This window comes from Diabrotica virgifera, chromosome 4 (assembly GCF_917563875.1).
Source record: "Diabrotica virgifera virgifera chromosome 4, PGI_DIABVI_V3a".
NCBI lineage: Eukaryota > Metazoa > Arthropoda > Insecta > Coleoptera > Chrysomelidae > Diabrotica > Diabrotica virgifera.
The window spans coordinates 155,412,057-155,427,673 of NC_065446.1; the positions used below are offsets into that span (position 1 = coordinate 155,412,057).

The following is a 15,617-nucleotide window of genomic DNA, read 5'->3' on the forward strand; positions in this document are numbered from 1 at the left end:
CCGGTTGAGACATGCAAAGGAAATTTGGTAGGTTCTAAGAGATAGTTATTGCGAATTTTTTGACTTGCAATCAAGAATTTTATATTCACTATTGGCGTGCATACGGGTAATATGACCGATCATATTACCCGTATGCATGCCAATGGTGAATATAAAATTCTTAATTGTATGTCAAAAAATGTGCAATAACTACGTCTTAAAACCCACCAAATTTGATTTGCATATCTCAACCGGTTTTAAAGCAATAAATAAATCGTCAGTTTGTAAGAAAAATTTCAACATCCCGTATCTCGCAAACGAAGCATTTGCGGACATACGATTATAAAGCAAACTGTTATTATTGTTTAATGCAGAATTATTACCACTTAAAGTTTGTCGCACTTGTTTAGAAACACCCTGTACTGAAAAAGAACATGGCTAATTGTTCTAAATATTAAAAAGTCTTCACTGCAGCATCCATATGACTTGCAAATTATAGAAGTCTTGGAGGTGTTACCATGAAAATGTACCAATAAGTTTTCAATTTAAAAATCTTTTAGTGATTTTTAATATTTTTCAATATTATTAATTTACTATTAGGATTGAAAACTTGCTTCGTCTTTCAATTGCCAGATATCGCTAGCCACCTATTATCATCCATTTGGTTGCGATGTGTGGGAAAGCCTCTCGATGCAATTTAGTTGGAGTATGGAGAACAGTGCCTACGTTTCTTCTGATGAAGCTCCAATAAGAGCAGAAAATCGCGGTTAAAGGAACTGGACTGCACTCCGTATTCTAATTAAAAAGTAAGGTTGGTTTGCCTTCGCATCGCAACCGAATAAAAATGGTACACATTTTTATTTTATTTTCGTATTACTCCGTAGAGTAACCAGGTGCATCTTTCAGTTGGAACTTTGCCGGCTGGAGACGGGGGATGTGAATTGCAAAGTGTAGAATTCCTTCCCTCTCGTCTTCACTGCAGCATCCATATGACTTGCAAATTATAGAAGTCTTGGAGGTGTTACCATGAAAATGTACCAATAAGTTTTCAATTTAAAAATCTTTTAGTGATTTTTAATATTTTTCAATATTATTAATTTACTATTAGGATTGAAAACTTGCTTCGTCCGTCTATTAAAAAGTTCTTTCAGGGTGTCTTCAAAATTCTGATTGTATTCACTTGACTCCTTTTGGAGCTAGGGAATACTTACCTGAGGGTCCTTTGGGACGACTTTTTCTTTTTCTTCTTCTTAACCTTCTATCGTCTATGTTTGGACGTATGCATCTTCCAACTCCTTCCATCGGTCTCTACCCTGAGCAACATATTTCCAATTTGTTCCAGCTATTCTTTTAATATCATCAACCCATCTCATCTATGGTCTTCCTTCAGGTCATTTACTTTAGTAAGGGCTCCTATGTTGTATTGTTGTGTTCCAACGTTGGTCATTTTTTCTAACATTGTGGCCTGCAAACTCCATTGTTTGGCAAATTTGTCGTTATATCGTCGACTTTTATTTTGGATTTTTACCCAGTCGTTCTTCTTTTTATCTGACAGTGGTATACCTGACATTGGGAGAACTTACTGGATCTTATTTTTGTATTTTTTACAATAATTGGTATAATTATTTGTCTTCTTTCTTGTAGATCAGTGTAATTATTCATGCGTTCCATTTTTAGGTATTTTCTTTTTTATTCATATTTATTTATTATTTCATATGTTCATATATTTTTTATCCCACAAGATTTGTCATTTCGTATACCTACAATATTGTCTTCTTCTGGCTCTATGTCGGTATTTGTCCTTTGTATTTTTTGTCACTTATTCCTCAGTTGGACACTTGATTTCTTCTTCTTCTTCACACACGTCTTATTCGTTTCGCTGCTTTCTTCCTCATCTTGTATTTTTCCCTTATTTAGGATTGAGGAGAGTATTCCTTCCATATATTTTTTAGCTATCCTTGTTCACATTCTGTTATTCTCTTTTTTTGTTTCATTCCTCTCGATCTGACTATTGACGTATATCTAATCTTCAATTTTTATATATTTTTTTACTTATTACCCATTCTCAACCTTTCTGTAGCTTATTCTTCCGCTTTTGATTATATGATCCATTTATTTCTCCTCCTTTTTTAAATCGTCTTGTTATCTTTCTTTTATTTTGTAATTTAGTTTATCTTGTTTTTGGATATCATCCGTTTTAGCCCTTTCCATTTTTGCATTCTAGCTTCCCCATATTGTTGATCAGACCATACCAGTGGCGGATCTACGGAGAGGAAAAAAGGGGAAATTTCCACCCCTAGCAAGGTCCAAAATTAAGAAAAAAAATTGTTGAAACATAAAAATATATTAGCTGACATGAAACTTAAACCACAGACACACAAATTCAACCCAATTAACACGCTAGTTAGGAAAATTAAGGGACCTTAATGCATATAAATGGTTATTTATGTCTTTTATGTAGTTTGGGTTTATCTTTTTTATGTCTTTTGGTTGGTGTTTCATTGAAAGTTCCCCCCTAAGGCCAATTTCCCTCCCAAGGCAAATTTCTAGATCCGCCATTGGACCATACTTTATTGTCCGTTCTGCTCTCTCTTACTGCCATAATTTCATCTACTGCTTTTAATATCTTGTTTTTTATTTTATTCCAATTTTCCTGAACATCTTTTGTTTTTGTGTCTTCTTTGTTTTATTTATTCTTTGTTTGTATTTATTTTTAACATCTGGGTTATTTAGAGCGTCTAGGTTCCACCGTACTTTAATTTTCCATCTATTGTATGATCTGGCTCTTCTCATATACAGCGTGTCTACTTAAGTTGGAAACATATGGGAAACTTTTTTATTATTAATTTTACGAAAAAAAGTTATTCTTCATAAAAAGTTCTGCATGCTCTAAAACCTAAGATTCAATCATCATATATCAAATTTTATCAATATTGTACGAGGTATGTCAAAAAATATGAATTTCGTTCAAGGATATAGTACCTTTATTTCTATGAATATCGAAAATTCTTATTATGAAAAGTTGTTTGGAATTAAAAACCAAGATCAAATATGTAATTATATGCTTCTAATTGAAAAAAAATATTTTACAAATTTTTCTCTTTATTTGTAAAATACCCGCCATTTTTATTTATTAAAAATTAATATGATAACTCTTTTACTATTCATTTTACGAAAAAAGTTATTCTTCATAAAAAGCTCTGCATGGTCTAAAATCTAAGATGCAACTATGATATAACAACTTTTATTAATTTTATACGAGGTGTGTCAAAAAATATGAATTTCGCTCATGAGTATAGTACCTTTATATTTCACAATATTTCGATTAGAAGGATGTAATTACACATTGGAGCATAGTTTTTAATTCTAAACAACTTTTTTAATAACAATTTTTAATATTGTGAAAAATAAAGGTACTTTATTCATCATCATTCTCTTTGCCTTATCCCTATGCGGGGTCGGCTTCCCTAATTGCCTTTCTCCACACAATTCTATCTTGGGTCATATCAATGTTAATTCCCTTTACCAACATGTCCTGCCTTATCGTCTCCCCCAGGTCTTCTTTGGTCTTCCTCTCCTACTCCTTCCAGGAATCTGCACTTCAGCTACTCTTCGTATTGGATGATTAACGTCTCGACGTTGAACATGGCCAAACCATCTTAACCTATGCTGTCTCATTTTGGCATCAATTGGTGCCACACCTAGAATTCCCCTAATATACTCATTTCTAATTTTATCCTTCTTTGTCACTCCACTCATCCATCTAAGCATTCTCATTTCCGCCACATGCATTCGTTGTTCCTCTTTCTTTTTCACTGCCCAACATTCAGTTCCGTACATCATAGCCGGTCTTATGGCTGTTTTATAGAATTTTCCCTTCAGCTTCATTGGAATTTTTCTGTCACACAACACACCACTCGCTTCTTTCCACTTCATCCATCCAGCCCTAATTATACTGCATGCATTTCCATCTATTTCTCCATCACTCTGTAATACCGATCCTAGGTACTTAAAATTATTGCTTTTCACAATCATTTCACCATCCAAAGATACCATTTTATTTGTAGTAGCTCCATCTTTAAATGAACATTCCAAATACTCTGTTTTTGTCCTACTAAGTTTTAAACCTTTTTCCTCCAGAGCTTGTCTCCACTGTCCCAGTTTTTGTTCCAAGTCTCTTTCACTATTTCCTACTAACACGACATCATCAGCATACATTAAGCACCATGGAATGTTACCCTGTAGTTTCGCTGTTATCTGGTCCAAAACTAATGAGAATAAATACGGACTAAGCACAGAGCCTTGGTGCAATCCTACTTTCACATGAAATTTATCAGTCTCTCCCACACCTGTCCTAACACTAGTCGTTACTCCCTCATACATATCCTTCACAATCTTTACATATTCACCAGGGACTCCTTTCTTATTGAGTGCCCACCACAGAATCTCTCGAGGAACTCTATCATATGCTTTCTCAAGATCAATGAATACCATATGAGCATTTGTTTCTTTACTCCTGTATTTTTCCATCAGCTGCCTTATAATGAAAATTGCATCTGTTGTTGATCTACCCTGCATAAAGCCAAATTGATTCTCGGATATTTCGGTCTCTTCACGTATCCGTCTATCAATTACTCTTTCCCATATTTTCATGGTGTGGCTAAGCAGTTTTATAGCCCTGTAGTTTGTACATTGTTGTATATCTCCCTTGTTTTTGTAAACAGGTACCAGTACACTGCTTCTCCATTCGTCTGGCATTTGTCCAACTTCCATAATTCTATTAAATAGACCTGCTAGCCACCTTGTTCCTGTCTCTCCAAATGCTCTCCATACTTCCCCAGGAATATCATCTGGTCCTACCGCTTTTCCTTTCTTTATTTTTTGAAGCGCTTGAGCCACTTCCTCGTTGGTTATTTTGGTGACCATTGCTGCTACTGTCTCCGTTGACTCTACAGGCTGTCTGTCAAATTCTTCATTTAATAAGCTGTCAAAGTACTTTCTCCATCTCTTTTTGAAATCCCTTTCGTGAACTAGTATTTTATTATTTTCATCTCGGATACATCTAATCTGATTAAAATCTTTGCTTTCTTTGCTCTCTGTTTGGCTATTTTATATATCTTCGTTTCGCCTTCCCTGGTATCAAGTTGATCGTATAGGTTTGAATACGCTTCTGCTTTGGCTTTTGCTACTGCTACTTTCGCTTCCTTTTTCGCCACCATATAGTTTTGAAGATCTGTGTCGGATCTGGTTTCTTGCCACTTTTTATATAATTTTCTCTTCTCTTTTATTTTTCCTTGTATTTCGTTTGACCACCACCAAGTCTCTTTATCCTCAAACTTTTTTCCTGACGTTTTCCCAAGTATTTCAATAGCAGTCTCTCTAATACTACTGGCCATTTTTCTTCAAATTGTATTAGGGCTTCCTTTCATGTTCCAACATATTTTTTCTACTATTCTTCTCCTGAATAGACCTTCTTTCTCATCTTTCAGCAGCCACCACTTGATTTTTTGTGGTCCTCTCCGATATTTTTGTTTAGTTTCGCTTTTTACTTCGAAACTAAACAAAAATATAGTGAAATTCATATTTTTTGACAGACCTCGTATAAAATTAACAAAATGTGATATCTGATGGTTGCATCTTAGATTTTAGACCACGCAGAACTTTTTATGAAGAATAACTTTTTTTCGTAAAATTAATAATAAAAAAGTTTCCCATATGTTTCCAACTTAAGTAGACACGCTGTATAGCTGTGTTGTGGACAAATTTTCTGGTTAGGAATAATTTAGTTGATTATTTGTGTTAACTGATTATATTCTGTTTCCATTATCATTTTTTCTATATGATATATACATTTTCTACTAGATATACTTTTTTGATATCCATCTTTGTTCAATTGGGTATTCAAGTCCTCCTTGATTACTGTTGCTTCTTTTTATTTTATCGTGTTTTATACCTTCGATAACAATTCGTAAACGTCTTCTTTTTCTTTTCCGATTTCAAATTTTGTCAGTGCATATGTTATAGTCAAAGCCCGAATTTCAGGCACTCTTAGGTTTGACTAGGCAATCCTCAGGTCTGACTGACGGTCTTAGTCAAAGCCCGAAATAAGTTACAGTTTCGGTCTTTGACTAGTCAAACCTAGGAGAGACCACGTTGGTCAGGCAAAGGTCGAAACTTAATTTTATGAAATCGGGGTTTGACTAGTCAAACCCCGATCAGCTATTAAAATGTCGTAATTTGTTAGATTAGGTTTAATAGAACGTCATTTTTTAATTGTAATGTTTATTATTTTTATAATGTCGTAATTAAAATAAAAAAAAATAGTGTTTATTCTCGCATGTTGAGGTATTATGGCATTTAGAGTTGCACTATTCGTTAGACCTTTTACACTTACATGGTTTTGAAGAGCACTTATTATTGCAGTGATATTTTATAAATCCTTGGCCTCCAAATTTAGAATCTTTTGTACTAATTTCTCTTAGAGACAGCTTATCGTCTGGAACATCTTCGAAATTTGGAAAATTCTCTTTGCAATGTCTTATTTTATATCTTGAAAAAAGTGTGTTCATTGTTCAGTATTTCGTACCAACTCTATATAAACCGTCAATTAATTATTGTTTCATCTTGTACGATACCCAAAATATTTCGAGCATCTCCTTGGCACGCGTTCGAGCATGCGTTGTGCAAAGACAGAAAAGATTAAAATAAATAAAGGAAATGCGATTGAAGGTCTTCATGCCCAGGCTAATGCTATGAAACAATTAAATGAAAAAAAATGTCCTCCAATTTCGATCGGAAAAACTGTAACAATACCTATCCCCAGCTTTGATAGAGCCAAAGAGGATGCTCGAGATATTTTGAGTAGCATACAAGATAAAACAATTCACGGTTTATATAGAGTTGGTACGAAATACGGAACAATAAACAGACTTTTTTCAAGAAATCAAATAAGAGGATGCAAAGAGAAATTTCCTAATTTCGAAGATGTTCCAGACGTTAAGCTGTCTCTATTTCTAAGAGAAATTAGTACAAAAGATTCTAAATTTGGATGACACAGATTTATAAAATGCTACTGCAATAAGAAATGCTCTTTCAAATTACGTAAGTGTAAAAGGTCTAACGTATTGTGCAACTCTAATGCTTGGTTGCACCAACAAATCTTAAGCTCCAGCTTAGCTTAGTTTAACTTGTGGGTAGGGCTGACTTAAGTATCTCTTACGTTGCACCATAATTTTTTATTCTTATCGATCCATTCCACCTGGCAATCCATTGTGACAAGCTGAAAATTGATCCAAAACTAAATGGTGCAACGCGTATGTTTCAAAAGTTGAGCTTAAGGCACATCTTAAGCTTAAAATATGTTGGTACAACCAGGGATAAATGCCATGATGCCTCAACATGTGAGAATGAACACTTTTTTTTTATTTTAACTATGACAATATAAAAATAATAAACATTAAAATTAAAAAATGACGTTTTATTAAACCTAATCTAACAAATTACGACATTTTAATAGCTGATCGGGGTTTGACTAGTCAAACCCCGATTTCATAAAATTAAATTTCGACCTTTGCCTGACCAACTTAGTCTCTCCTAGGTTTGACTAGTCAAAGGCCGAAACTGTAATTTATTTCGGGCTTTGACTAAGACCGTCAGTCAGACCTGAGGATTGCCTAGTCAAACCTAGGAGTGCCTGAAATTCGGGCTTTGACTATAACACATATAATATAGTTATTATTTTCAGTGGTGGTTAGCTTATTTTTAGTCCTATGTTTGCTATTATTTTGTTTATTAGACCTACTCCTAGCGTTATTCTTACATTCTAGGTTGTTATTTTTGTTTGTTTATATGTTTTTCTATTTAAATATACTTATTTTACTTTTTATTTTCTTGGTTCATTGCTTCGTTTTCGGCCCCCGGTTCTTCTATTAGTATTTGGATTTATTTAATGTTTGATCTAAATACTTGTTTGTCCTTTATTTGGACTAGCCTAAAATTTAATTTATAAGCGGTATTCAACATTCTAGTTTGACGATATATACAAATATAAAAACCAAAGATAACAATTTATTGATGTCTTTCTTGATACCAATTGTTTATGAAATAGTAGAACAAGCACTATTATAATTTGTTATTCTAACTGGGATGTAAGCCACAATTTAATTTAGAAAATGATTTTGTTGACGTTTCCACTTCCACCTCGTACGTCGTTATCAAAATACAAAATGTTAATAAATTAAACAAAAATTTTGTTGCTTAGTAAAAAAATTCATCTAATCATTTAATTTAATCTGACTCATTCATATTGGCAATTCAGACATATATTATACATTTTAAAGTAAAAGACTAGTAAGTAGTAAAAGAGTAAAAGTAAAGTAAAAAATGATACTGCCAATATTTATGAGTTGCGTTTCTGGGACGACTTTATTGAATGATAGTTCATTCGATTATATGAGATCAACTTAAGGACATCCGTCACAAAAAAATCATAGCATGTGATTTGTCTTTAAAAAGATTTTGTTGTAATGGATGTTCTTGAGTTAAAGTTGATTTCATGTAATCGAATGAACTATCTTTCAAGAAATACGTCCCAGGAACGTAACTCATAAATATTGGCAATATCATTTTAAAGTCTTCTACTTTAAAATGTATAATATATGTCTGAATTGCCGATATGAATGAGTCAGATTAAATTAAATTATTAGAAGAATTTTTTTACTAAGCAACAACATTTTTGTTTAATTTATTAATATTTTGTATTTTTATAACGACGTCCAAGGTGGAAATTAAAAGGTCAATAAAATCATTTTTAAGTTAAATTGTGGCTTATTTTCCAGTTAGAATAATAAATTACATAAATGCCACAAATAAATAGCTTCAGAACAATATTAAGCACTCATCATCATCATCATCATCCTCTGTGCCTTATCCCTATGCGGGGTCGGCTTCCCTAATTGCATTTCTCTACACAATTCATATTCCAATCTTGGGTCATATCTACATATTTAGAACAATATTAAGCACTATAATAATTAATTTTAACTATTTATAATGGGAAATAAGCCACAATATTATTAAAAATGATTTTTATTATCGTTTCGACGCCCAAATCGGGTGCCGTTGTCAAAGTAGTCTTTTGTATAATAATTAATGTTAGAATTACTCTTTCACTGTATTAAACGTAATAATAATTATTACGTAATTATTGTATAATAATTATTATATCAATCACTCTGTGATAATTTAAAATTTAATTCAAGGGAAAATTAATCTTCTGCTTAAAATAAAACACAGCATATAAACGCGTCTAATCTTTATGCTCGGTATAAATGTATTAAAAGTTATTTAATTATTTGTTGCAGAAACTTTGCAGAAGATAAAGATCCAGAAAGAATATATCTATATATTGCCGGATCGATTCTCTTTCCATGTGTTGTTCTAGTTATATCCATAATTCCTACAGGCATTCCAGATGTACCGATTTCATTTATGAAAGGAAGAGGAATGTGTATGTTCAAAGGTAAGAATCATAACGTACGTATTAATAAGAAAAGAATGAGTGAATACTTTGTGGCATTTCAGTAAAAAGTTGAAAGGGCAATCAGTAAGAGTTGGATATATATTGCATTGTGTTAATTTTTTATTACCTGTTCCTATCGCTGTAAGATTAATTTGAACATAATCATGTGAGGGATATTCAAATGAAGTCATTCTTAACTTTTATCCGGGCAACACATTTTACTTTCGTAACCGGGCTACTCGGGACCGTTGGACCCACCACTATTCTTGAATGTAGTATTCATTATTTATCAATACCTACATATTGTTAATATTTTTTTTTAATTTTTATTAAAGTTAAAGTTAAATTCTCTAGATTGAAAAAAACAATATTCACAAACTTTCTTAATATACCGGCATCGTTACACACATTTCTACTGTATTCGCAAATTTGTTTGTTTCCTGTCCTTGTTTTTTGTGGGCACATGTGACATATTTTCTTTGTTAAAACTGGAGGTTTTCTCCTCTTGGCTTTTTATTATGTGGATACCCTTGATTTTGTTCTCAAAATTGGAAGCAACACTAGTCGTTCTACTGTCGTTGTAAGAAATAATCTTCGCTTTTCATCTTTGTTTTCTTTCTATTTTGGATGTAAATTTGTCCAAGTAATAAATCAGGCTGCCCCAGCCAAATCTAAAATATTCATAAAAAATGCAAAATGCCAGCGGTTAGTCCGTCTTTTGAACATATAGATACTTTTGAATCATTTGGTCTAGCGCTAGCGTATAGACGCCACATTTTGTACTATTATAATAGAGTATCGTATGTGGTTTTTGCTAACATCATCTTCACAGTTAGCATTGTGATGCATGGTAGATAGAACTGGGATACTTCTTTGTTTTTTCGGAACAGAGGAGATTATTTGTGAATGAGTCCGAAAATTTAAGATCTATCTAAACGGTTTTGGTTGACTTGATTCCTTACATCGCGTATTTATCATTATGTACGAGTTATGCCACGTGTCTTTATCGTCAAATCAAACAAATCTTAGCAAATTTTTTAATGGTTTTATTCCCGTGGTAGCTTTAGATATAGGAGGTCCATAATACGTACTCTAAAGTACATCTGCATTATGGTTTTTGGCAGTCAGGCGCCCTGCAGTAAGTAGTAGTTTAATAAAGGCATGGGGAATCGCAATATTATATTTCCAAATCTATTCCTAGGACTTTTTCGGATTCTTTATTTGTACACTTCATTTTTTCGTTCACAATCTTTTCATCCGCAAACAAACAAAAGGAATCAACAGGTTTATCTACCTACACTTTGACCAGGAGCTAACATTGCTTTGTGGATTTTGCTCTTTATTATGTTGCAAGTTCGCATACGTCCTGTCGGTTGTGGGTGACTCTTCCAGTTAATTCCATCCTTAGTTTCAAAAACTACACAATCTTAAATCTGGGAACTTGTAGCTACACATTCTTCTTCGAGATCGTTTAATACTACTTGCTGGTCATCTTCTTCACTTGCTTCCAAAAGATTATCTTTAATTTCAGAGTCACTTTCAGTGCAACCTACTTCAGGAGATTCTTCATCATCGAAGTCCCATAAATTATTGGCAATTTCTAGCAGTAGTTCTGCACTGACAATGGTTTTCGGAACATTTTATTCTTATGGTATTCAATATAATTCACTGAAGTTGTCGACACTAACATCGATATCAAACGACTAATAGAAGATGCATTATTTATGTTAAAATATAAATATTATGTACCTAACTAGAATTGCATATATTCCATATATTCTATATTATGGTATTCCAAGAATCAAAATCCACAAGGAAAAGAAAAAGTTTTCCTGTAGTTGGCTGTATACCATCAATCACAAAATTGGAAAAAAATCCTTTGTAAAAGGTATAAAATTTTTTATTAAAAATCCCTTTAAAGGGCTACATCACAACAAAACGTTTTCGATTTTTATAAAAAATCATCATCAGTGTTCGATAAACTGGATGCTAACTGAGCCACAAAAGAAAAATATCTGGGTAAAAACCCTTTACATAAAATATAGATGCCTTAAAAGTGCATACTTCAAGAAAAAGGCCTGTGATGGTCACATGGCAAACAGGATATACACTATACCTTACCTTAGGGCATTATCCTGTTTGCCATGTGATCATCACAGGCCTTTTTCTTGAAGTATGCACTTTTAAGGCATCTATATTTTATGTAAAGGGTTTTTACCCAGATATTTTTCTTTTGTGGCTCAGCTAGCATCCAGTTTATCGAACACTGATGATGATTTTTTATAAAAATCGAAAACGTTTTGTTGTGATGTAGCCCTTTTAAGGGATTTTTAATAAAAAAATGTATACCTTTTACAAAGGATTTCTTTCCAATTCCAAGAATCATTATCAGTATCAGTAATTCATTTAGAATAGATATAATAGGTATCTATTGTAAACATCTTCAGGAAGAAAATTCTTTCAACGCGTTAATTTCAAAAATTTTTAATGGTTTATTAAAAATTATTAATAGTTTGAATAGCTCATAACTATGTCAACGGAAATATACTTCTAAACAAAATTACTTAATGCATAAAATTCAATAACTATTTTTTATCATCATCATAATCATCACACAGCCAAATTTGTCCACTGTCGGACATAGGCCTCCTCAAGATGTCTCCACCCTTCTCTGTCCTGGGCAGCTGCAATCCAGTTTGTCGCTATTCTTTTAACACCGTAGGTCCATCTGGTAGGTGGTCTTCCACGACTTTGTTTGTCTGTCCTTGGCCACCATTCTAAAATCTTCTTTGTCCATCTGTTGTCTTTCTGTCTTGCGACGTGTCCTGATTTTTTATCAGTTTATTATAAAAGAAGTGGCGTCTCGGGTCCATTGGACCCACCTTGTCCGGATATAGGGTAATAATAGAGATCACATTAGAAAATAAATACAAAAATAAATCGGATAATTTTGGGCTGTAACAAACAAATAGATTGCGAAGTCTATCGGATCAACTGATTAAAATTATATTAACGTTAAAAATTTTTTAGATACAGCAACACGAATAGCTATTCTTTTTATTCCCATGGTACTTCTTCTTCTTGCTGCTGTAGCTTCTTTAGTGTATTCTTTTTACCTCATAAGAGTGACTGGCAAAGAAAACCGTGCTAATATTGCGTGGTTGGAGAAAAAAAGTCGTTTTAAGTATATGTAAGTATAAAACTTTTTATAATTAATTTTAAGTCATGTATGGTTAGTTTAAATAAAAATTTGCCTTTTGGTATCATAGACTTTGTACGTTATTATTATACTTAGGTATTCTTTTTGACAGTACGAATAGTAATCAATAATTACCTCAATCCGGGGTTGCGTTGCTAAATTTGAATTAAACCAATAAATAAAATGCAGTTTTATTCGCTTCGGTTTATTCGAATATCCTACGAAAATTAAATAAATTTTAGGTCAGAGGGCTCGTCATAAGCCCTAATTGTATCGTTTACTTGGGAAATTCCAAAGTTGCAAAACTAAAACTTTCGGAAAACAAGAAAAAACTGTGTGAGAAAAACATGAAGATGTGATTGGCTAATCCGCTAATAAAACGATGTGCTACAACCAAGTTTGAGTTTTCGCAGGAGTGGTGAAAATGCATGAATTTGTTTATTTTAAGTTGAGCCTTCTGATCAGTTGGAATAGTTTTGCCGCTGGATTCCTCGAACAATATGGTTTTGTTGCTCGGATAACTTTTGTAATTAATTGCGTCTCAGCATTGACCAACTCCACATTAAAACGGTTAGTTTTACATGAAGTTTTTCTCAGATGTTCATATTCTTCCATGGTGTATAATCGTTTTGTCCCTACGACAGTAGTGACACTGGTCTTAACTGGGCTTGCGTTTATTGTAATTAATGTGAGACATTCTACCATCTCAGCTACCTGGGTAATACAAAGTGATAAGACGGTAAGGCGATAAGTAAGGTTCATCTTATTGTTGCCAGTAAGTGACAGTAAGGACTCTGGTCTTAACTGGGCTTGCGTTTATTGTAATTAAGCCTATCTTATAGGCTGTAGGTGTAGATCCAATTTCTGGATAATGAAAATACAACTGTCATGTCACAATATTGCAGTTAGCACGTCCATTGGTTCGTTTCTGGGATATGTATCTGATGACAGTTAAAATCTAATCTTTAAAATCTCTAGAAGTCTAGATGTTCAGTCTGGTCACAGGTTTTAAGATACTGTGCCCGTATTAAGCTAAATACACTTTTTAAAACGATCCTCCTTACGTCTAAAGCTGTTATTTTCTCTTGATGTGCTGTTTTATTTCAACAAACCAGCACAGCATAAACTCCAGCGACCACTACCTATAGCCAGTAAATCATTTTAGGATTTCAGACGGCATGTTTTGCCACAAAGCTTACAAGCACGTCGAAAAAAAGCCCTTGTTGCTTTAGTGGGGATACTTGATTGGTTCCCATACCAAGTAATTTTGCTATTAAAAATAATTCCGAGATACTGAACCTCTTTTGAGAAGAATCATATTATTCCCTTAGCAACGGTGAATTAATCAGTGAAGAAAGAAAGTACCTTTACTTCAATTACCTACCAAAAAAATCATTAACATTTCGTTATTTTAAAAATAAGATTTTTTTTTAAAGCAGTTATTATAGTCCTCAATACACTGTTACTCATTGTGTATCAGTGTTAAAAATTGTTTTAACTGCTTCGTTTGAGCGAGGCTACCACTTTCTGAAAATTTTCAGAGTGCTGGTTGGAGGTGTTTCCGCACGCACAACACCTAAACTTGTAGCTCTAGCGCAGTTATGTTTTGTTATTGCAGAACTATAATTTTTAATTTCAATCAAAAGATTATACTAAAATAAAAGGAATTATTTTTGTCGGGCAAGAAAAGAGGGAGCGATCGTTGAGTCCGATACCCGCAAGATGTCACTCTAGCGCGGTACAGTTTGGTTATTACAAAAGTCTTAATTGTCAACGAACTGAAAGTACTTATAATTAATCACAAAATATTGTCGATCTCTTGTTCGACAAACTTACAGCCTCATTTCTTTAGTCCGATAGCATAAATATGTTAATTATGCCAGGTTATATTTTGCGATTAAAAAATTTCGGACAAGCATCACAAATAATAGATTGGAGGGTCCTTATTTTTATTATAGAATATTTATTTTGAATATTAAATATACCCTGTCCAAATAGCAAATGCACAATAAAATGCACAATATAAGTTGTATATTTTATACTGGTTAGTAGTATGTATAGATTCAGATGCAATCTCCTGAAGTTCAGATCACCCCCTGAAAATAATACTAGGGCGCCCATGCAAGCATCTTACAGAGTTAAAATCACTCGCAAATTGTCGGGCAGGTTTATTTTCTTTATATTTGAATATTTAAATTGACTTTAAAGTCGCCTCAAAGATATTTTTTGGTTTTGTAATAAAATTTTTTATCCTTTTTTAACTTGGGGGGCGGGGATTTTTGGGGAAAATGACCGCCACCCCCCAGCCAGACCATCATTTTTGTATTAGGTTATCATGAAAGAATTACGTGAAAAATTGTCTAAAATACCTACCCAAAAATGTCCAACAGCTCCTGCGCTAATAGTCCAACTGCACCTTTCTTATTTTTTAAAGCGCCTGACCCTATCGTGTTATTTTGGTGGCCAATGCTCTACTGTACTAATTCAACTGCATTTTTAACTAGACAAGAACTTTGAGAAAAGACCTTTGAACTGTAACAATATTAAGATTCCATATTAAATGTAATTTTTTTCTCATCTTTTAACTTTCACTCTTTCACCTTTTGGTGGTCATAGTAGCATTCGATATATTCGTTCATAGTCGGTATCTTACTTCAATATCCCAGGCAAATAACTTATAGTCCGTTCTTTAATGGTAAAATATTGCAAAACCTCTAAATTTTAAAGAACCGCTTGGATTGACGTGACATTTGGCATAAATACACATAGCTAACAAGTCAAAGAAAAAAAGTGATATTGTGCCGATATGTGCTTTTGCCCTGGGGGTGGTTTTCACCCCCTCTTGGGGGTGAAAAAATATTCGTCCAAAGAAAGTCAGGAAATGGGTAAACTGGCTAATTTTAAGTAACTTTTGTTCTA

At 33.3% G+C, this 15,617-nt stretch overlaps 1 protein-coding gene across 2 annotated transcripts in view; it reads left to right on the forward strand.

Moving 5' to 3' along the window:
• LOC126883967 (G-protein coupled receptor Mth-like) overlaps positions 1-15,617 on the forward strand; it is a 230,582-nt gene that overhangs the window by 203,169 nt on the left and 11,796 nt on the right. For both annotated transcript variants that reach the window (XM_050649735.1, XM_050649736.1), the window contains exons 6-7: positions 9,342-9,499; positions 12,530-12,689. In XM_050649735.1, the coding sequence (XP_050505692.1) occupies positions 9,342-9,499; positions 12,530-12,689 (318 nt within the window). The remainder of the gene's footprint in view (positions 1-9,341; positions 9,500-12,529; positions 12,690-15,617) is intronic.